The following is a 23,289-nucleotide window of genomic DNA, read 5'->3' on the forward strand; positions in this document are numbered from 1 at the left end:
ACTCGGGGGAACGGTGGGGGTTTGGATTGGAACCTGTGACCCCTGTGCTTATAAGCCCAATACCTTTCCACTTAACTCTAAGGATAATAAGGAGCAAAATATGCTTAGAATAAAACCCAATACTATCAGACTTAAAAGTATGCAGAAAAATGAACATGCAGCGCTATACAAGAAGCAAATGAGGACAAACAGCAGAGCGGGGAAAAAACAGGAAGTAAACAAATAAATACAAAAGTGTAACATGAAAAAAAAAAAAATCGACATCGTCTTCCGGGTGCAAAACGAACTCCAGTGGTGAAGCCTCGAGATTCGCCATGACAGTTTTTGCCTCCACCTCCCTCCTGCAGAGACCGCAGTCAAGATCATGCTCCAGGCTTGGCCCTCGCCCATTCTGATAAGTCTGCTTGAATCATCACTCCCTCTCTCTCTCTCTTTGTACTGTAGTTGTTTGTTGACCTTGTCTTATTCCGCATTGCTTTTCAAAATGTTTCTTCTAAAAGTGTTCTTGAACAAGTGTCTCATATTTCAGGGTAACCTACTATTCATGCTGACATAGTTCAGTTTTCTTTTTTTTTTTGATATTAAAGTGTCCACTCAGTGACAAGATGTGAAGCCATCACAGATGTATTTTTTATTTTTTTTTTTACATTTTAACCTTGCTTTAGTATTGTGCAAATAGAATTAATAGTGGTTTACGACGCACACACGCACACACATCAAGCTGTCCACTAGTCGGATTAATCTGACGGACGTCGGTTCGATCTCAGTCTTTTACAACTCTGTGTGTTGAATTGTCCTTGGGCAAGTAATTCTTACTGGCCCTTGCTGCTGCACCATAAGGATGTGAAGAATATACACGCACTGTATAATGCTATATGAATGAATGAATGAATGTAACTTCACTTCGAAAGTGGTTGTTGTCATCCACCCTGTGAAGAGAGAGAGGTCGGTACAGCAGATAAAGACCTCAGAAGCGCAGGCAGGAAGATTGCTTTGATTTCACTTCTCTGACAAATGGGCCGGCAGCATCTGGATCCACCAGCTCTTTTGTGGACAATGTCTTCAAAGTGTCGAGCAGCTCAGACTCTCTTAAAGCCAGCGTGTGACGAGAGGAGGCGATGACTTCACAGACGGATGAAGACATGGAACAAATGGAAGGAGCCAAGACAAGAAGGTAGACCCTTCAGATTTGAATGGAGTCATTTCTCTGCACGGCTCAAATGAGTGGAAAATTGATTTATCACATTGTGCAAATAACCATTTGTCCTTCTTAATCACGTATTGGAAATACATAGTGCCTAAGTGCAGTCATTATTTTACCTTATGTTTCAAAGCCATTTGATTGTCTCCTTACATTTTGCACCAGCGGGTTTATTTTCTTGTAATATTAGTATAAATTCTTTAAATGCTCCCTATAACTCAGCTCCTACTCAAGACACAAGCACTTCACCGCGACTCGATAAGAACAGATCGTTTAATGTCCGTTTATGTTCAAAGCTGGATTGCTTCAAAGTCCATACAAGAGCCGACACAGAGTCGGCTGTGCAAAATTCATGGTAATGATGTTCAAGCCAGTGCAATGTGTGACAAAATGTTTGTGGGGGTATGACTGCTTAAAAGTGGAACATGAGCATGAGAGACATGGCCAATAATGCACTGCTGAGAGAAGTTTTCTGTAAGAAAGAGACATTTTGGAGAAAGGCTGTGAAAAGTAGTTGACTTTCCTGTGGGCGGGCTGTCAGGTTCAAGTCAGGCTCGGCATATAAGGGCAAAGATAATGACATCACATGTGTGTAGGGAGGCCAAAACCTACGGAAAATCATTTCATCCTGTGGGCACAAAGGGAGTTTGAAGACGGCGTCGTCACCTGCAGTGAAACCAGGCTCATCATTGAACACTTTGTACTGGGAAAGTGACGAGCGACAGTGACAGCCACGGTGCGGGTGAGGGTTTGAAAGCGACACTTGATCCTGTACTGTGTCAGGCCTCACGGTGGAAGGCGAGAGCAGTTTGTTTAGCCTCAGGATATGTTGAGAACAGGCCCCTGACAATGACTGGCTCGTTCCTCGCATTGACGTGTAACTGAAAGACTGCTTGGGTCAGAAAACAAACCCTTACTAAATATTGAAAATGTACTAAGGGATGAACAGAAATAGTTCCTCTTGGAGTTTCTAGCACTAACTATTGTGACCCCATATATGACACCTTTATGTCATTTTATATATAATTTTGTGTCTTTGGGAATCACTGCTTTCGATCGACTGAAATAACAAACAGCGTAACTGACAGCATCCTCTCTGAGATGTTGCGTACCATGAGTAACTCTACGTTAAACCTACTTTGTGTGTAATATAACCTGACAACAAACGGCAGTGCGTATAAACAATAATGAATACATCCTCGAACTCCACATTTGTGCATTTCTTGTTGGCAATAGTGAGAAGCTCCTCTATTCTGTTTTTCTTGTGCAGCAAAGATTTTGGGGCGCTTCTGCACATCGGTGCATTGTAAAAGTAAATGAATAAATAAGAATGGCACAAAAGGACACACATATGCGTAAAAACAAGTTGTAAAAAGAAACACAGATTCAGAGAAGAGCACATACTGAGCACACGCGTGCGATCACACGTCATCTGTTGCACTTGGTCCGTGGTCTGTGTTCATGGGTTCAGGCCTCTAATTGGAATAAAAAGCATATTTTTCTATTCACACGCACTGCAGGCTAAAGAAACTGATACTACTGCACTATAACAACTGTTGGTGTTATTCGCAGCTGAAGCGTCCGCTGAACAAAGGGTTGCACGTCCTTTAATGTATTTGCCCTGTAAGCACAGTTAGCTCGTGTCCTCTTAAGTTAATACATACGAAGGTTTAGGGAGCTCCGGTGCTGTTGCTGAACGTTTTGCATTGATTCATATCCCAGCCTGAGGGGGAAAAAAAATCTCACTATGTATGTGACTTAAGCACAGTATAGTCATATACTTTCACCCAGTCAGCGCAGACGTACAGGAATTTCTTATTACTCCATAATGTGCCGAGGACAATTTATAGCCACCAGCCATCGTTACGCATGAAGAACAGAGCGCCCTCGATGCACATATTGATTTTGCTGTAAAGTACACTCAGAAGGAGAATTCAAACAAAAGGTCAGGAAAAAGAGATTTAACTTTCTTATTACAATACTGATATATTACCAATAACTTTCTAAATCCCAAACTGAATCCCTACTCACCACTCTTCTCCCGTAGAATAAAACACCACTTTCAGTGTGTGCATGTTTATTTTCTACTCGCGTCTATTATTGGTGCAATTGCACTCCACTGCAAACTCACAGGTGGACATGTATGAAAAGAAGAAAACGCTTTTCTTTATATGTAAAGTTTCGAGAGAGCGGAAAAAAAGACGTCCTACAGAGAAAATAGTGATGTTTAAAGTTGTGTTGGAATATAAAAAAAATAGGCTCTCTCCCTGATGAGGATAATTATCCTGCTTTTTTTTTCAATGAGCTTTCCAGCTCAGCGTGGGATTCAGGAGACCAACTTGAATAAATGTTTCATAGCCTTTCAACAACGCTCAGTTCCAGCCCTTTTAGAAACTGAAACAAGAACCCTCGATAGCCCAAATAAACAGCATCGGTGTGCACAGCCCAGCACAGCCGCACACAATTTCCTGTGTGCTGCAGCTCGCTGCTATCCTGTGTTCCTGATGAGAAATATCCTCTACTCCACCTAATACAGACGTGTGCCATGGCAACACATCTGTATCCCTCAAATGGATTTTAAAATGATCACAGGACACTCAATTGTGATTTAGTCAAATCAACCGCATCAATGAAAGTGAATATGTCACTTTTCTTCCCATTTCATCTCCTTTAACAACAGACAATATGAACCACAGAGAAAGAAAGCGAAAAAGAGTCTGTGCTTCAGTCCCTGGATTTGCACGGCTGCGAAATGTCCGAAACATGCTCGTTTTTGAGGGCAAATATTTACTTTTTGCAACTCATGAAAAGGAGCTACAAGCGACATGCATGACAATAGAGAGATGTTTTTGTGGGTTTTTTCTTGCCAGTGACGGCGGGTGATTAAAAATGTTGGGGGCGAAATTTTAATCAAAAGAGAAAAACAGCTGTGATCGATTGCTGCCTCTTGCTGTGACAGTATGACGTTTCAAACGAGTTTGACGTTCACAGAAAAAAGTTGATAATTGACTCAGTCATCGTGTGTCTCACCTGCTGTGGAGAAGACGTGTGTCCACACCGAAGATGACAGATCTGCAGCTGCACAAAAACATGTTTACATCCGGTTATCTGGGCCAGTGTGCTCGGCCGTGGGCGGTCTATGGGTTCTCCTATCTTTTGCATTGCAAGGGCGTGTCTGTGTGCATCAAAGGAACCGGAAATGCGCTACTTGACCGCTGTAGATTAAGATGGTCTCTGTTCTAAGTTTGTTGCCATTCAAATAAAATCCATCTGAATTAGCACAATACCTTCTCATTTAGAGCTTTTTTAGCAACCAAGTTTAACAGAAAACAACCAGGACTGTTGCAAAAAGGTGGACAACTCAGGCTGAACTAGGGCTGAACTTCAATTTAAGGAAAATATCCAATCCAGTTGTTTTCTCAATGTTCAGTAGAAAAATTGCAATTTGCGATCATTTTTCAGCCAAGCTTCAACTCATTAAAGATTTAAAGCATTACCACACGAGAAACTATCATCATATAGTAAAGCAAGGATAACGTAGAGATATATAAATAACATCCATACGGTACAATTTTTACGGTACATTTTGCAACTTGCAGGCTTGGCGTTTTTGCTAATTGCGTCATTTCAAACTGTGATTTTGAAATGCATTAATTGTTCAGTCCACCTGAAGAACAACTGCTTATGTCAGTGAAGATAGCGGTGAAGATTTTGCCACTATCGTGCACCAGGTACTTTTCGCCTCGGGCCGTCAAGATCCCAATTAAACGCAGCCCTGCAAACAACAGCCAGTGCAGGCACATTAGCTTTATTTATTTTCTTTTACTTTTGAAGGACATAGACGTAGTTATACCAATAAATCCCTAATAAAAAGCTCCACATAATTTCATATGGACATACAACAGTGTGAAAGTCATGAAAGGTGATGATTGTCTTGGTTTATAGACTCAAAGTCACACCTGGTGACAGCAGAATACACGGCGTGTAATCTGCACATTAACTTTTCATTTTCTACCTTGTAGTATGAATTCAAAGTGTGTTGTATTATAACTACATGTCCCCGTGTCTTATGTAGAACACATCTCAGCATGCTCTCACATGCCATACTTTTTCTTCTTCTTCTTCTTCTTCTTCTTTTTGAAACGTTTTCTTTTTTATGCCTCCGCGTTGGGAACAGACGATGGCTCTGGGCACTGTGTCTTTCGGGGCTTGTCAGTCCCGTTCTCGTAAACACTGGATCTCAGAGACGCTGTGAGGACAATTTTCTTCAAACTTGGCAAACATCTAATGAACAGATTAGGTTTTAGTTGCCAAAGGTCAAGGACACTGATGTTGGAAAACTAATGGATACAATTAGAAATAAAAAAGAGATAAAAATTCAATTAGTAAATAATATTCTGCAACCAACCTGTGACCATATTTCTGAATTTGTAATCTAATTTGCCTGTTAATCAGTACCAGTAGTAGTAGTTTAGTGCTGCTTCTGCTGCTGTGTGTGTGTGTGTGTGTTTGTGCGCGTGTGTGTGTTTTGAAATGCTTTGCAGCAGCATTTGATAGCATCGTTCATTGTCATGGCAACAGCTTTGTGCTGTCACATTTATATTTATTCATATATATATATATTGGCCTATATATATATATATATATATATATATATATATATATATATATGTGTGTGTGTGTGTGTGTGTGTGTGTAAATTCATTATGAGTCTGAATAGACATGGATGTAAAATGCATCTTGACTGTTTCATGACGGACATACAACAAGGCAGTAATTCTACTGGGTAATTGTGTGGCGTGTGGTCCATTTCATTTTCTTGTAACATAAAAAAACAAAAAAAACAAAACAAAAGGAAAACTGTATTTATCAGATCACTGCACACAATGACTCTCATTTGTTCCGACATGATTCTTTTGTACTATGTATAGCACGGAGAGTGTTGCCATAATGTGTTGCCATGTGGGAAGAGTCATGAAGCCAGGGGCTAACAGTGAATCCAGTCAAAGCCAAAGTCAGAGCCATGTCTGTCCTTCACATGCACTCCACAGTACACACATTAACAAGCCTACACTAGAGTTCAGCCACTGATTTTCATTGAAAATGGCTGTCCTCCTGAAATGTTTGCGGGCACAGTGTTGAAAGCTGTGATCTACACATACTCATCTTTCCCTGTTTTCTTTTTTTTTGCCACATAAGCAGGTTTTTGCTCATAAATTTAAGTCCATATACAGTAGCTCGCACCATGATGCATGAAGAGGAGGGTTTACTTCTACAGGGATTGGCCTTTGGCAGGCTCACTAATGGGATATGGTCCACAGCTCCACCTGTTCCAATGAATTTCTCTCCTTGGATCAGCTAGACAGTGTCACGTGGGCGCCTGCAATAGGGAGGTAATGGGGAGGTAGTGGTTTGAGAGAGAGTGACGATCATCCCTGATTTCATGGATATTATCCCAGGAGCCATTTAAAAACCAAACACCTCCACAACTCTTTCTCTCTGGAGAAAGGAAGCGAGAAGTTAAAAAAGAAACCTGACAAAAGGCTTGAAGGACAGGAACCAAGCAAAGGAGTCCTGACAGCCTAACTTATCGTGGATGCAGCAGTGTCAAATCTGATTATTTTTTCTGACCACAACGGAGTGACAGTGTGGAAAATTCCCTCAGCGATACTATTCCTGGGAGGCTATCTCGGTCCATTATGTAACCTATATTAAGTCTAAATCATAGACAATAAAAAGCGGAAAAGAAGGCCAGAGAGAGTTTTGAAAATATGGATCATTTCGATTTCAACCGCCACCCTCTCTGTGTGGGTCTTGTGCAAATCCATCTTGAAAACTGTCATATGCTAAATAGAGTGTGGACAGAGTGGAACACGCACCACCTAACATGTATTATGCACAGCTTCCGTTTTCTTTAAATTCGTGCAAATGAAGTACGTGCTATATTTTTGAGCAATCGCATTGCTGTCATACTGGAGTGACAAGTACGACATAATCTACAAAAATGACAAAACGCCCTCATTAAAATGAGTATTAAGGCTGTCAATCCTCTCCCGTCATATCGTTAGCGATATTTATTGTTTTCTTAGCTTATTATTTTACATTTATGACTCCTTTCATTCATTCACATATTGACGTGTGTGTGTGTGTGTGTGTGTGTGTACTGTACATGTGTGTTACCCTGGGGTGCTTGTTCCCTAATAGAGTTCTTTAGTCACAGATCTGTGTGACAGGTGGCCCTGCTGGCCTCCAGTGTGCGCTCTGTACAAGTGCTCTCCTGGGTGAGAAGCTGTCACATCCACTTACACAAGGGAACAGGTCCTCAGTCCCCCTTTTATTTAAACACAGCTACCTTCCACCTTCCAAAAAAATAAACACACGCACACTTTTTTTACAGTTTCACCGCTCCAAATCCTCAGTTCATCCTTTTCCATCTCGCAGCAGCACGCAAGCACTTAAAGCATAACTTTTGTTGATTTTTTTTTTTGTTTTGTTTGTTTTTGTTGTTGTTGCTGCTGATGTTATTCTGCCTCTGTTTGGTCTTTGGGAACAAAAACAATGAGGCATTATTTGTAAGCTGTGTCCTTCGGCTGAAAATAGGCTCTCTCAAGCAATACTGTCAGACCTGACTGAAGGAGCGCCTGTGTGTATCGTGTGGCAGCACAGGAGTGGGCAGCGACAAGAAACATTTATTCTGTCAATCTGCTGAAGTGTTTGGGGTTTTTTTTTTTTGGAGCTGCAGATTTCACCTTTGAAACATTTCATTGGGCACATTTCATTTGTGTTTTCAGAAAGTTTTGCAGCAGCCACCTCCCTTTATATCTATATTTATATCATATGTTGACTTGAAATTAATAATTTCCTGTGTGCAGCGCTCAACACTGCTATCCTCAAACACAGGCAGAGAGTGAAAGTCGGCACCACACCACAAAAGCCAGGCAGCCGACAATACAGTACGCGTCACGATGTTGGTGGAAAGTGTGCAAAGACCTTTCTGTGTCATGGTCTTTGCTGCGAGAGCCGTTTCAGCCTCTTTCTGTGCTTTCACCGTGGAAATGTCACTTTTGTTCTGGATCAACCGTACGGCATGTCCCCAAAGGGAGGAACTTCTCCCATGCATATGTTGGAACGCTCACTGAAGGCTACCACTTATAGATGTTGATTTCAGGCATTTGTGAGACGCGGTGTCTCGTGTTGCAAGGCTAAACGCAAGAAAAATATCTTTGTTGAAGTAGCAGCGAGTGTGTCTCCCGAGTAATTAACTAAAATTCAATAAAAATAAAAGAATGGTTTAGAGATTTTATGCGAAACATGCTATTTGCTTTCTTGTATAATATGATAAGTGGCTCCACGCTGAGAGTTAGTTGCAGTAGGGTTTTTTTTTTGTCTGCTCTGTACAAGTGGAGAAAGACAATCTCAGACTGTTATTATATCTACATCGTCTTTGTTTCGTCGGCGAGAAGAAAAGAGGAAAAATTATCAAATCTTGTACGGTGAGGCTTATTTTTTTGGACAATTCCGTGACATGTAGTAAGAAATAATCCATCACTCATACAGTAACTTCCGTGTTTTTACACCGTGCAGTTACAGCAAGAGTGATGATGATAATAATGTGAGTATAACTTTGGACAGGCAAACTAACAGGCCATAAGTTTACCCCCAACATGTCAAACAACCTCTGTAGCGTTGCTGGTGCTTCTTTACCCCGAGCAAACATTTTATACTGTAACAGATAGTGGTGACCTTGGATGTAGCATCTATAGCAAAAGGGAGAAAGAGTGGCCTTGTAAAATGTTTATGTTTTCTACTTGGCTACCTAACAGTGCCCCAAACAGACATCTTGCTGATTTAACACTGACCTGTGTTTTAAAGCTATACGCTGTGGGTTGTTTACTTTGTTTATCTAAACTTGTACTAACACAACCTGAATGTTTTTATTAAATTAGCCACAATCCGTGTACAGACGTGGCCAATTGGAAATAAAGCAGTGTAATTGTTTTTTTCGTAATTTTATAAGCGAGCTCTCGTTTCACAAAGTTAACATTAATAGAGAAGTAAGCCTTGGCTGAAATATGAATAAGCACAGAAAGTTGGCAGGGAGGTCATATTGTGACAGTCCATCCACTGTTAAATTAATATTATGCAGTATTATGCCTCTGGAGTTATCATTGGGAAACTGTGGGCCTGTGCTGAATCTGTGGGTGGTGGATGAGTCTGTGTTTGAAAGCATGCTGGCGCCATCCAGAGGCAGCGCGTGTTACCTGCATCATTAATAAGAAGGGAGCAGACTTTACACTTCCCAGGCTGAACACGAGTGGGAGTATTAAAATGTAGCCCATGTATGAACGCTAATTAAAAAAGACCCTCGTCCGTGTTGCACTTGTTCATGCTGATATCGTGTTGCCATTTGAAACAGACTCTGAACAAATTCTCTCGTTCCAAATGTGTTCATCATGAAAGCACTAGACAAACAACTGTGTGGGTTTGAAACACCAGCAGTCTCGTACTGCATGTGTCTGATGGCTTGTATTTTTAGTGCGTGTGATGAGAGAGCTCACACGTTCTGCAGAGTGCGTGTGTACACTTTTCTGAAGTGTGCCGAGCGTGATGTGGTGTGGTGAGACGGGGAGGTGCTGGAAAATGAGTTTAAATGAGCAGTAATGTTAACTTTAACCCTTGAACCCTCACCTGTAACTACATAAAAGTGCACTTAGTGTACAGCCGTGTTCAAATGACTTGCGATCAAAGTGCTTAAATGTTCAAGATAGCAAACTCCAGTATCTTTTAAATGTTGCATGTTCAGATTATCTGTGTTGATAATTGATGAAATGTCCACATAAGAGAATGATATTGCTTTAAATGTGTTATTGAATTATTATTCATTCCTGGCCTGGCTGCTCTCCCTTCTATCAGCAAAGGTGATAAATGAAATGAGCCAGCGATGACCAGTGTTGACGTTCCCACCTGCAACACTGTTCTATTTCCAGTATGAAATGTTTCCAGGGCTGAGCTGCAGGGGTGAGAGTGGATGAGTGAACGGAGTGCAATGAAAACAACGAGTCCGGCCTCTTCACCAGAGGCTAATTTATTAGTGCAACTCCACTAACAAAGGGGAATACATTGCAGAGCGAATCCAAACATTTCATTTCATTAGCGGGAACGTCCAAGCGACGTCCAAGGCTTCATTCCATTCTGTTATTTTTGTAAGCACGTGCTCTGCTCCTGTCTTATTACAGCCGTCGCATGATGAAATGCGCGCAGGAGGAGCACTTTAAAGGCAAAAGCAACAAAACGAGGAGAAACATAACGAACACTGAAAACATACTGCCTTGTTATTACTGTGCTGCAGTGCAGCCTGCGCTGATTGTGTTCCTTCAATGAAGGCTTTGTTCAAGACTTGTTTTACTGCCAACAAGCACTCTGGTTTCTCAGATTTTCCCTTTTTATATGAGACCATTAAACGTAATTCTATATTATTTGCCATCAACCACTTTATTAGGTTGCATATTAGGCACGCATAGGCTGAAATACAGGTGTTGTAATCTGCAGAGAGGGACAAAGCTCGGGGATAAATATCTATTTATCCAACTGTCACGACCCACGAAGCAGAAGGACAACTCAATAAATGACCTGATGGTTAATTAATATGTAGAATGTAACACTGATAACGTCTTTATATTGACTCATTGGAATATCACCGGGTGACATAAGATCGAAACACCACTGTACTGAAAAGAAGAGAGAGAGAGAGTTGTGTGTAGCTGATCAGAATTTACAATGGTTTGAGTATAACAGACATTTCTTTGTATTTAAAGTTTACACACTGCAGTTTTAAGGTATGCATATAAAGTAATAGTAAATCTACAGTATGGTTGAAAAATCAGTGCATGTGTAATATAAATAATACTATCATTCCAGTCAACAGCACATACTGTATGTTGATTTCTGGCCATTGACCCATCCACACTATTCTTGTTTTCCTTTGTCCTCATTTTCTCATAATTCATAGTCATTTCTTTGCCTGACCCTGGTTTAAACCAGAGCATCTTGACATTCGGATCAATAGTCATAGTGGAGCAAGCCGCATCGCACATGATAATAACATATTGATCATATTGGTCAATATAAGGTCTTGTTCGCGGAATTCTAGGTGGAGTTGTTTCCCTTACAATGGGTTCTTTTTTTTTTTCCTTTTCTTTTTCTTACAATGGTGAACAGAGTTCAGCTATATTAGTGAGATGGTTAAATCTCTCCACCGGCGGCACTGACAGCAGACTGTAAACTCTAACTGAACCCAGTGGAGTTAACACCTAGTGGAAGACTTGGTTTATAATCAAAAAATGAGTTTGAATGGTTCCCCCCCCCCGTAAACATTTTTCTTTTTGCTTCTTTTCCCTCTAATACGGATGCGAGCAGACATCCTTTCCTTCTCTCGGGGAGTTAAGGATGATGGTTTACAGCATCTGCAGCGAGATCCTGTGGGTTTCAACTTGACAGCTTGTCTCCATGAAGGCTTGGGTAATGAGAGTCTGTGTTCATTCTGTCTACATGTGTCTACAGAATGACACAAACACAAGCATCCGGAGCTTGCGTGGTGCACACTGTGTGCTGGTTTTTTTTTTCCTTTAACGGCGCTTGACAAGCAACGCAACCGAACACCAGCGACGCCATTCAGACGTTTATCTGCACCATGTATTTGTCCAAGGTTGTGATCAGCAGCTTCTCAGCTGTTTCTGGTGTTGCAGTCACATGTGAGGAATGTGGAGCCTGGTTAAAAAAAACAAAAAACAAACAAACAAAAAACACATCCAGTCTCATTCTGATTCGATAAGTATAAAATAAATAATAATAATAATTTAAAAAAAAAAAAAGTATAATCATTTTGAGATATGCATTCACTTGGAGTTCAGTGCACCTTGTGAGTGAAAGGTCATTTTTCATGGTCTGTTTTGTTCTTCAGTAACTAGAGGGAAATAACTTTAGCTGCTAAACGCCAAAAGTATCAGCCACGCTGCTCTGTACATGCTAGAGATGGGGTTTATTGTAATAAATAGACGGAATCATAAAACAAACAAACAATGAATTGTTTTGGTTTTTAAAATATAGGCCTACATGTGACCTATATTAATATTGATGTAGCTGTTGAAGACTTTTAGTCATCTGATTTATTTTCACTTCCTCAGTGAGTTGTTTTTTTTTTTTTTTACAGAAGTACAGAATGGTACAAAAGGCTTGACAGACAATTCTGCAAGTTATGAGTGCACCGGAGAAGAAGCAGCAGCATTTTTTCACATTGTGTCCGCTCTTTGAAAGCAAAGATATTGAAAGACTTTTAATGTATTATAAGGAAAATCACTTGTGAGGTATGCTATGAACAACGTGTTGTCAGTGTCTGCAAAATCAGTTAAGTTACAATTAAGATCTGGCTCTCTGTGTAGACATTGTACAAAACATGTCTCACATGGCTTCATTTATAATAAATAACTGTTCTTCAGAATGCATCGGCCTTCAGCAATGAACAAAGTCTGAAAAGTAATAAATAAATTCAAATGTAGTATTAATCCCACAATCCTTTGTAGTTGGCTGAACCACTTTATTAAACACCAGAACTGGGTAAAGAGTAGATAAAGCATTGGTGGCCTAATAATATTAAAAGGATTGTTGTGTCACTACTTTTCTGTCAGTCAATTTAACTGATAATTTGAGCAGGATTATTATTAGTATTTGTTGGAACTTGGAAATGAAGTGAAATATGAAGTCATTTTAGAACTAAATATTAATCACAGTACGTGTCAAACGTTAAGATTAGAAGGTCATCATTTCCTGCTGGGATGAAACATGAGGCCAAATGCACTGAAAGTGCTGGAGACACATTATCAGTGTTTCGCCGCAACGACACAGAACAACAGAGAACAGCTTGTACCCCCCCCACACAAAGTGCTTGTCTTTCTCCGAAATTAAAAAGGCGAGGGGGGGGGAGGATACAGATGAAATCACTCAACTGTTGCTGTGAGTGCGAGATATTTATGATCTTTGCTCTTTGGGTGGTCGATCACAAACTGATCTGGAGAGAACAGGGACATGCTTGGTGAGGCTGCGTTTTCCTGGAAGAGCAGAGGCCAAAATGGTGCTCTGTCTGCGGGGACGGAAGTGAAGACGTGACAAACTGAAGTTGACAGGTCGTCCGTCAGTTTAGGGTATTAAAAAAAAAGTTCGAACACATCTTGTGAAATATGCAACGCGGGGACGGATGCTGATAATGAAGGCACGCGTGAGCGTGTGCCAGTTTCACTGTTAATGAATGTCTCGTCAAGTCTGTTAAGTTTACTCACTCGTGTTTTGTTTTCATATGCACTTCCTGTTTTACTTTGTATTCACCTTTCCCTCTCGTTTCAGAGCCCGACCTCCTTCCCGCCACTGTGATTGTCTGCCCCGCCCCTGATTGCTGTCACCTGTTCCCACTTACCCCCTGCTTATATAGTCCTGGTCTTCCTCAGTCAGAGCAAGTTATCTGTGTTTCCCTGGTTTAATTCACTTGAGATTGTTTTGATCCTCCTTGTGAGCGCTTTTTGTTTATATTATAAGTAAACTTTTGTTAAACTTTACATTTGAGTCCTCCAGTCTCGTGTCTAAAAGCGGAACAATTGTTTGTGTGCCGCTTTCTTCCAAATGAGTGATCATGCTGAAATGTTGGGTTGATGATTTTTCATTTACCAAATGTGGATCACTTAATCCAAGGGCACATTAGCATGACCCTGGCTCTCTTAAAGCTGGAGTGGAACCCTAATTAATGTTACAAGTAAAACCTGTGTTTGTCCTGCTATTTCATCTACTTGGAAAAGGATAAATTAAGCCAGGGTTATTCAAGACATGCTTGAGCATTTCATACACCTGTGAAACCACATCATTCCAATTCAGTGATCTCAGAGTTTGACAGACATGAAAACAACGTCTGTGTGTGTGTACATTATAGATCCTCAGTGAACTTACTTGCAGAAGAAAATTCCTGCCATGCCACTAAATCTCTTTGAAGTGATCAGACCTGAGTGAGATAGAGCGAGAGATGAGGTCTTAAAATTAAATCCACAGCAGGCGATGATGACTTACGCTGAAGATGAAGGCTCCTGTCCTCACATGACGTGATCCAGTATATCAGTACTGTACTGAAAATACAAAGGAATCTATCTCATCTAAATTTCCTGAGCTGTATCTGGTTCTGCTTCGTTTAAATGTTGCAGTATCTAAAATTACACCTCAGGTGGATCCTAGTTTCATTTTATTTTCTTGTTTATTTTCTTTTTTTTACGTACCTGAAACAAGGTGGAGACGATAAGACACAGGACAGATGTCACTGACTATCTGTACTTTAAGCCACTCATACTTGTAATGTTTGCATTAGGATGAGCTGCCTGAGTTCTGGGATGGCTGGGCACTGTGGTGACGCGTGACACTTCTTTCACTGTTACCTACCTCTAAATCATCTGTTTAAAAACAAGTAAAAAAAAAAAGGTGCATGGCTGGGTTCAACTCAAATAATATCCAACACGTACAGGTTGTTTTTCCCCCATGTTTCTACCACAGCACTGATTTTTGCCGAAGTGAGTCCAAGTAGAAAATCGGAGTCTACGCTCTGGGTGATTGAATAGGAGCAATGAAGCTTACATGGAATGTGCCCTCACCCCACTGCAGAAAACGTTGGGATCTTGTCAAGTTGTTTTTGTCCAGCAGCAGCAGCAGCAGCAGCGGCATGATCTCAAGGTCGTTTTGGGTGCCTCTGAAAGTGTGTGTACATGCTGGCGTGCGAGCGACGTGTGTTTATTGTTTTCACAGAGTGTAGTATTTTGTACAGACGGCCAGAAACGGGAACCAACTGTGTTTTCGATCAAAAAAAAAGTGATAATTGAGAAATAAATACATGCAGTTAGTTCATGTTGTTGTGTTGACGTCGTCACTCCCTGCAGCAGACTGCGATCCTCCAGGTGGGGTTGATGAAATACTAAGCAGCGGTAATGATAATGCAGAGCCACGGCGTGCAGTGTGTCTCTGTGCCGTCAGAGCTTTAGCAGATCGATATCTGATTTTAAAGAGCACATTAATTATCTGTTGTTGTGAGGGGACGCAGCAGAATCCTGAAGCAGCTCTCAGTGGTGGCCGTATATGTGAAAGTCAATTCCCAGTTATGCTGTAACCATGTATCAACAGTAGGATGCGCCAAAGCAGCTTTTTATACAGGGACACGCTTGTGTATACAACATTTCTCATGTGCTTTATGCATTAATGTATATCCAGAGGTGGAAATGAATGAATTGTTACTGTAATTGAGTAGTTTTTTTGTATGTACTTGTACTTTCATAAGTAGTTTTTAAGAAGGGGATGAGGACAGGTGAATTGGCGCTAATCAAGGTCCCTGCGTGAGAAAGTGAAAGCATTTGTGACCTTTGACCCATTTTGACTGATACATTATGTGTTTACATATTTTATTTTGTGAGATTTGAGTCCCCTTGTCCTTTTTGCACGACACCAGAAAGAACTAACTAACTTTTACAGTACATTTTAAACAAGCTACTTTTTTAAACTTTTATTTGAGTACATTTTTAGACATTCACTAAGTCGTACTTTTACTTGAGTAGATTATTTCAGTACTCTTTGCACCTCTGTGTCTCTGCCACTGTCTATGACTACTAGAGACATCTATTTTGATTTTAGAGTGCTGAAATCTGTAGTTTTATCACATGGTGGCACACATGCTAGAAGCATGCACCGTCCCTTTGCATGAACACATGATTACTAGACCTTACTGTTCGAAGCTTGTTTGTTCCTTCTCCGTGCTAAAGGTCAAACAAGCTTTCACGGCCAGTTTGTGCCCATTTGCTTCAATTAGTTCAGTAAGAATCGAGCTTTCAACAAGTGCTGTCTTTCAAGAAGAGGCCACTCTTTTTCTTTTTTTTCTTTTTTTTTTGGCTGCCTGTCAAGCCTATAGATTATATAACAGTGGTGGGATTCTCCTCACTGTGGTTTGCAGGAAATTCTGGCTCGGTGCGGTGCTAACAAAGGCAGTAGCTTTGAGGCTAATGAGGCATGGCAGTATAATTCAGAAAAGAAAACATGTTTGTTACCACAGACGGTTTGCTTCTGCTGCTTCAGATAAATCACTATAGTAACAAGTAAAACTGAATATAATAATAATAGTAGACATTTTGGTAACTGAGATAACAAATCAAACATTTTCTGATACATTAACATTTAATTAGGCCGTTTTTTTCTTTATTCTTTTTTCTTTATTACCTTGTGTCTGCACCTGTTATGTGATTCAAAAGACCAAAGTTGATTTATATTCTTCTTTGTTGATTGTTTGTGTTAAAAGAGCACAACGATATGTTCAGGTTAGCGGTGCCAGGTCGACACAGTATGCGCTTCAGTGCACACGTTTGCCCTGTCTGTCAATAAATGACCTCGCTTCAAACGACAGCCCGCTAATCAAACCCAACTTACACAGGATCAACAAACATTCATTAACACAAATGTAACTTAAACGCGTGCAAGACTGAGGAATTAAGGTACGCTTTGAATTAGTAAAGGAAAGGCTTCTCTGATGTGTGAGAGACGCCTGGAGGAAGCACAGAAACAAGATCCAGGAAAAGAACTCCGCACTACACTTAGGAACTGTTTCATAACGACTTATGTAGCTCATTAATATTCCGCTTCATATAGTGTTCACATTTAAATTTCAGTGTAAAATGAGCCAAGCCCGTTGGCCATATTTACCATTGTAAATAAAACTGTAACACATGCATAATTGTCACATTATGCAAATGGGACAAGTTGTATCTCATTGTATGGGCAATGTAACGTGCTAGGGTTTAAGTATTTATACAAAAGAAAGGACATTTTCCTTCACTGCTATCCATTTGAAGCACGTAATCAGTCGTTTGTTTATCTTAAAAAACATGGGTGATACGGTATGTTTGCATATGACTGGAATAGTTTTGTGCTGGCATGAAGAACACACACCTGTCATTGTATTTCTCTGTACTAACCTTCTGCATTCAGTGCCGGTACCTCAATGTCAAGAAAGAAAAGAGACTTGTGTTATTCCATAATGGATGTTGAAATGTGTTGTTTTTTTTTCTTATGATTGTGTTTCCTGTTACTGGGCATTTTTGTAATCTCAAAAATCACCTTCACTCGTCTCCTGACCTTCCTGATGTTTGGAGGGGAGAACTATTATGTCGGCTTAAAGGAGCATGAAGGATTCTGAACACAAATATTAACACAGGACACACATTAACTCGTGAAAACTCCGGGGGAATGTTATTATCAGGGCAATGTCACTTACACATTACGGCATGCATCGTTAAATTTTGGTCACACAAATTTACCAAACTGTAAGTTCCATGCACGGCGTTTGTAAATTGTTGTCCCTATGCAGCCAGGGTCACGTACAACTGTCCTTCTCACGAGCATCTCACATACAGATGAGTACTTTTTAACATTTCTTTCGCCCTTAATGAGCGTTTAATTGACGATTAATGATTTACTTGAATGAAATGTCCTTTTTATCTCAAGCACATGAGGGAAGATTAATCTGTGTTGTTTTCTGTTTTGAGTTAACAGCGACACAGTTTTATGATGCCCGCAGTTATTACTGTAAACAAGAGAAGATAAATGATCTTACATTATGTTCCTCCTCTGATAAGACATTTTCAAATTGTCATGGTGTCAGTGGGGGATTGGTATGTGTACAACATGCATAAATGTTAGGAAATTTAAAAACAAACAAAATATGCCATTAAGTACTTTGTTCTTGTCCTCCTTCCATTTATTAACCTTGTTTTAATTCAATTACTGACAAATTGTTGGCTAATGTATTTTATTTCTCACTTTTTATGCATAATTAATATGGGGAAATCACTGCATCACAATGTCAGCACGCTTTATTTAGTATATATTCACTAACTTGGTGTGTAAGCCGTCTCAAGGCTGCATGCAATGAATGAATGGCATTAGCATTTAGATTAGATTTGATTATTCCATTTTACAGTAACTTACAGTTTAGTAAAGTCTGATCATTTCATTAATTACTGTAAACTTCGACACATTTTAAAGTTGGGCATTTCTCTGCTTTGAATACAGATCATTTGCACGTTAACCACAAAAGCTGAGGAAAACATTTCTTCAGTGATTTCTGATGATCGTTAAAGTAACGCGTATACCGTGTCTTTTCATTTCCTTGCAGCTTGTCCCAGTTTGTTTCTGGAAGCTTATCATGGAAATGATGAAGAAAAGGCAACGTTTGCATGTAAGTGTGTTTATGAGCAGATATGAAAGAAATCTGGCATTTGACCACAGAGACAAACACATGGTTTATGGTTGTAACTCATCATCTAGAACTGGTTCCATGGAGGTCACAGCCTTTGTTGAGGTTAATGCTCAGATCCTACCTGAGCCACAGTTACAAGAGTCTAAGCTTCTAAGGTGACTTTAGAAAATGACACAGAGAATAAAACATACAACAATGACAATATGTTTCGATCATTCCACGAACCTTTTCTCAAATAATGAAAGGTAAAAGTGCATATTATGTAGCATAATTTAATTCATAAGCTCCTGTGATTGCATATGAGTGTACTGCATCACTTTCGTTGCTATAGATCAACAACATGTAGCATCTCAAAGCTGCTCTCTACTTGAATAATGCATTGTGTGAGAATTCAATTTGCACAAACATTGTAGCTGTTGAGTGGCACAGTGTCTCCCTCTTGAAAGTGATGTACGGTAGTAAATAGTAGAGATAGTAGAGGTAGTAGATATCACAATACTATTGCTACAAATTGTTTCTGCAAAGATACAGTTTGAACAAGGTATTGGAAGTTTTCACTGATAAAGCGGGAGTTTAACGTGCATCTCCACACGTCGCCTTGTCTGTGAAATGTCAGCATTTCTGGGAATGCCGTGCTTCTGCAGCATGTTTGGAAATTTCTGATATGACTTTGATGCTGAGGCTGACTGAGTGGCCGTGCTTGCTGCACTTGCTGCAACACTGTGTGCTCACCCAGCAGATCACGGCTCCTCCCCCTGAGCAAGCTGTTTAATTCCTGTGAGGTGATGACTGCTTAGTAACGTAATAAAGTTTGCTGGATGCAATCCCGAGGCACAATGTGCGGATCATGTTCATCTGACAGACCTGCTCTCTGCTCCACTCCTGCGCTCACACAGCCTGCTGCTCTTCTGTAAGTACTGCAGGTTCACAGCCGTCTCAGTTTTTACATGGGATGAAGGGAGAGTTGTCTCAGCTGGTTCACTAACTCACCAGGACTTATGAATAAAAACACATCACACACAGCGGGGACAGACAGAGGGAGAGCACGTTGTTGCAGTTGGTAAGTTCTAGCCCCTGCAATCTAAAGGAAAAGAGAAGTACTCGCTGCAACTCTGGTGCCTTGGAGGTTTGCTTAATACAATTGTATGCTATTTAATTTTGATGGTCAACACGCTTTTTATTAATGTGCAGTAAATTGCATGGATTGAAGTTCAAGTCACTGATTTTTCCTTCATCCTGGTTAAAAGTTCAGTTAGTGACAGCACGTGAACCTTTGGATGATTTAAGTTGTGATCATTTGCCCTCATGCACAATGTTTAAAGAATGCTCTGTGTGGCATTTTGTAACGGAAAGTCATAAGTTTAAATCTCTGGTGGAGTTATAAATGTTGTGCCCACAGGCAGCCATCCTGATGGGGCTCGGTACTTTTTCACACACACACACACACACACACATACCAGGAATACGTAAGTGGGCTAATCATTTTGCTCATTATTCTTTTTGCCAGGAGGTATCTGTCCTGGTGTAACTGTCAGAGCATAATGGTGGCATTTAAAGGGATCTGGACCAAGGACTTCTGGAGGGCTGTATCTGGAGAGTACCTGGCCACTCTCATCTTTGTCCTTCTCAGTCTGGGCTCCACCATCAACTGGGCCGCAGGAGAGAAGGAGCCTCCCCGCGCTGACCTGGTCCTTATCTCATTGTGCTTTGGCCTCAGCATTGCCACCATGGTGCAATGTTTTGGCCACATTAGTGGTGGACACATAAACCCCGCTGTCACTGCAGCGATGGTTGTGACCAGAAAGCTAAGTCTGGCAAAGGCGTGTTTCTATGTGGTGGCTCAGTGCCTGGGAGCCATTACAGGAGCTGGGATTCTCTACCTAGTCACACCTGCGGCTCTTAGAGGGTCCCTCGGCGTGACCACAGTAAGAATGTTCACCGAACCATGTCCATTTGCAATGTTGTGTTTAGGAAAATATTTCCCCCACTGTTTTCTAAGGCAAATCTCCCATTTCAAAGGTGAACATCCCAGTCGGATATGGCCTTCTTGTGGAGCTCCTTATCACATTTGAGCTGGTTTTCACTGTCTTCGCCACCTGTGACCCTAAACGCACAGACCTTGGGGGCTCTGCTGCCTTGGCCATCGGCTTTGCTGTGACAATTGGTCACTTATTTGCAGTAAGTACCTTAAATTACGATGGATAAAGGATTGATTTGTAATGGCAGTTGTCTGCAGCAGCAGCAGCAGCAGCTCTGGACTTATTTTGGCATGATTGTGTTCTCATGACTACTGCTAGAGTGTATAAAAACAATGACGTATTCACATAACATCGAAATTCAAACTGTTCTATAAAAAGTCCAACTTAGTCCAAATTAGGAATCCTCCAAATCTATCTGCTGACTTCTGTACTCTCAACACAAAATAGTGAAATACTGAGATTAAAATCAGCGCAGCCACATCAAAGTAGTGTGGAACAAGAGAAGTTCCAAGCACGCGCCTCTTTAGCGTGTGCTGAAAGCGGGGCGCAGCAGTGTTGCCTCTTGGAAAAACCACAGGTGCATCAAAGCGTCTATTCTTCGATGTGTGATATTGTTCACATCTTAGTAATTCACACCCACATGCACATCTTTATTGGAGGCTGCCATCGCATGGCAACCGGTCTCTGGGGGCGTCCTGAACCTTGCAGAGCAAATGAATGCACAGGTAAATTGATGTTATGGTTTGTCACTGCTCTAGTGATTTCCCCTCACACCGTTTTTAGCAAATTTAGATGTACTGTACATACTACCTATTTCATCTTGTGTGAGATGGAAGTGTCTCATCCTGATGAAACAGCATCGCTTAGCATCGCTCACCAAGTATGTTTTATACAAAACAATGACATTTGATGATTTATATTTACCGCAATGTTACTGTGTGTCTTCCAGATTCCTTACACAGGAGCCAGCATGAACCCTGCTCGCTCACTTGGCCCTGCAATTGTCACACTAAACTTTGAGAACCACTGGGTAAGAGATACTGTCCGAACAGGATAATCTTTCATTCAGGAGTTAGACTGGCCAAACATTTGCCTGACTCCACTTGTTCCACTTGTATATAAAGTATTATATGTAAGGGATTCCTCCCGTCGTGCATCGGGTTACTGTTTCAAGTGTCATGGCACGCAACATAGAATGCTGATGTACATATTTTGCCGTCCTGATGGTGGAAAGCTCATACAACAGTGAGACGTGCTGAAACCTGGTAAGGTCAAACGTTCAGTACCATTGCCAGAACAGTAAAAAACAGGTGTGGACTTCAGAAGTACTAGCAGCAGGAGTGGTAGCAGTAATGGAAATAGTAGTAGCAGTAGTTAAAGTAGAAGTAGAAGTAGTAGTTGCTGCAGCAGCAGTGATAGTTGTTGAAGATGGAGTTGCAGCAGCATAAGTTGAAGTATGACAAGTTGTGGTAGTAGCAGTAGTCGCAGTAATCACCACACTAATATCAGTAAATACAAAGTAAACACCACAGAAGTGCCAGAGTCTAAATCCTCACTAAAACGGCGACACCGTCTGGGTTATACTTAGTAAATGTCACTGTGGCTAGTATCATCTTCAAAAGTGTCCCGACGTGTTCGATTCTGCAGACTCTGGTCTACCTGCCTGTGATATAACATGTGACCCTCTTTTCCTTTAGTGATGTCAGTGAGCCACATTTCGCTTGCCAGAAGTCAATAACAAAGGGACAAGCAGAAATAACACATGCCACCTGACTTAAGTAAAGTATTTGTCTCTGTCTTGTCTGTTTATGGTAGGTGTACTGGGTGGGACCTATTCTGGGGGGCATACTGGCTGCTGGCCTTTATGAGTACCTGTACTGCCCTGACCCTGAGAAGAAGAACAACCTAAAACTGACCTTCCAGAAGGACCCGTCAGGGAAATACAGAGAGGTGGAGACGGAGGATATTACCATCAAGCCGGGCTCCATCCACACCATCGACCTGGAGAAAGCTGAGAAGAAGGATCCTTTCCACGACTCGGCGGGAGAGGTGCTCTCCTCTGTATGACTATCACGTGCACTGGAAATGGAGACCAATCTGTAGACCAGATTGACAATCAAACTTTGGATTATCTATCTCGAGCCTCTCCCCTCCCCCTCCCGACGACTAAATGCTCATCACAGCAGAATACATTTTGGATCAATGAGACTTTACAGCAGTGCTGAATTACTCTCATCGCCATAAAGCTAATATAATGTTATGGCTCAGTCTCATAGTGAACATCTACAGTGTGTTCAATAACGCCCCCCACCCCCCCCGAGTGACTTTGCAGCAGGTGTTCCAACAATAATACATCGTGCTAAAGAAATATTTCGTGGGGCCAACCAATTAGGTAGGGTCATCGCGCTGTACTAGAGAAATGAACAGCCTTGTTGGATTAGGATTTGTGTCACATGGTGTATGTACATTAAGCACATTACAAGTCCCAGGCAATAGACGGCAGCTCTGACAAGCAATATTATCCAAGTTATACTACAGTGATCTCTATTTTCAGTGCATTAGTCGAGGCAGGAAGCGTCCAGCTCATCTTTATGGAGCCATTGTGTTTCTGTGAAGGTTCCTCTCCACTTTTTTTATCATTGGTCAAGTCTAATAACGGTTCACGTTTATTTCTGTTTTCATAAAACTGTGATACTTCATCGTTGAGGTTGTTTAGATCCAGATTTGGTTCTTGTTACATACTGCCTAATTCTGTATACGTTGCTGCACTTCATACTCAAAAGATTAAT

General features: G+C 41.0%; 1 protein-coding gene across 2 annotated transcripts; it reads left to right on the forward strand.

Annotated features, from left to right (window-relative positions):
- Positions 1-19,330: 19,330 nt before the first annotated feature.
- Positions 19,331-22,926, forward strand: aqp4 (aquaporin 4). 2 transcript variants are annotated; one of them, XM_044044074.1, is made up of 5 exons: positions 19,331-19,431; positions 20,029-20,446; positions 20,541-20,699; positions 21,450-21,530; positions 22,316-22,926. In XM_044044074.1, the coding sequence occupies exons 1-5, from the start codon at positions 19,340-19,342 to the stop codon at positions 22,565-22,567; spliced, it is 1,002 nt and encodes a 333-aa protein (XP_043900009.1). In that variant the 5' UTR covers positions 19,331-19,339; the 3' UTR covers positions 22,568-22,926. The 2 variants fall into 2 exon arrangements, with proteins under 2 accessions (XP_043900009.1, XP_043900016.1); XM_044044081.1 differs by lacking the exon at positions 19,331-19,431 and adding an exon at positions 19,438-19,581.
- The last annotated feature ends 363 nt before the right edge of the window (positions 22,927-23,289 follow it).

The sequence above is a fragment of the Solea senegalensis genome, linkage group LG1 (genome assembly GCF_019176455.1).
Source record: "Solea senegalensis isolate Sse05_10M linkage group LG1, IFAPA_SoseM_1, whole genome shotgun sequence".
Taxonomy (NCBI): Eukaryota; Metazoa; Chordata; class Actinopteri; order Pleuronectiformes; family Soleidae; genus Solea; species Solea senegalensis.

Excerpts from the sequence above, each read along its gene's own strand:
- aqp4 (XM_044044074.1), top strand. The coding sequence starts at position 19,340 with ATGCAATCCCGAGGCACAATGTGCGGATCATGTTCATCTGACAGACCT. Across the intron at positions 19,432-20,028 it reads ACACAGCCTGCTGCTCTTCT|GAGGTATCTGTCCTGGTGTA; the intron begins GTAAGTACTGCA and ends TCTTTTTGCCAG. Across the intron at positions 20,700-21,449 it reads CAATTGGTCACTTATTTGCA|ATTCCTTACACAGGAGCCAG; the intron begins GTAAGTACCTTA and ends TGTGTCTTCCAG.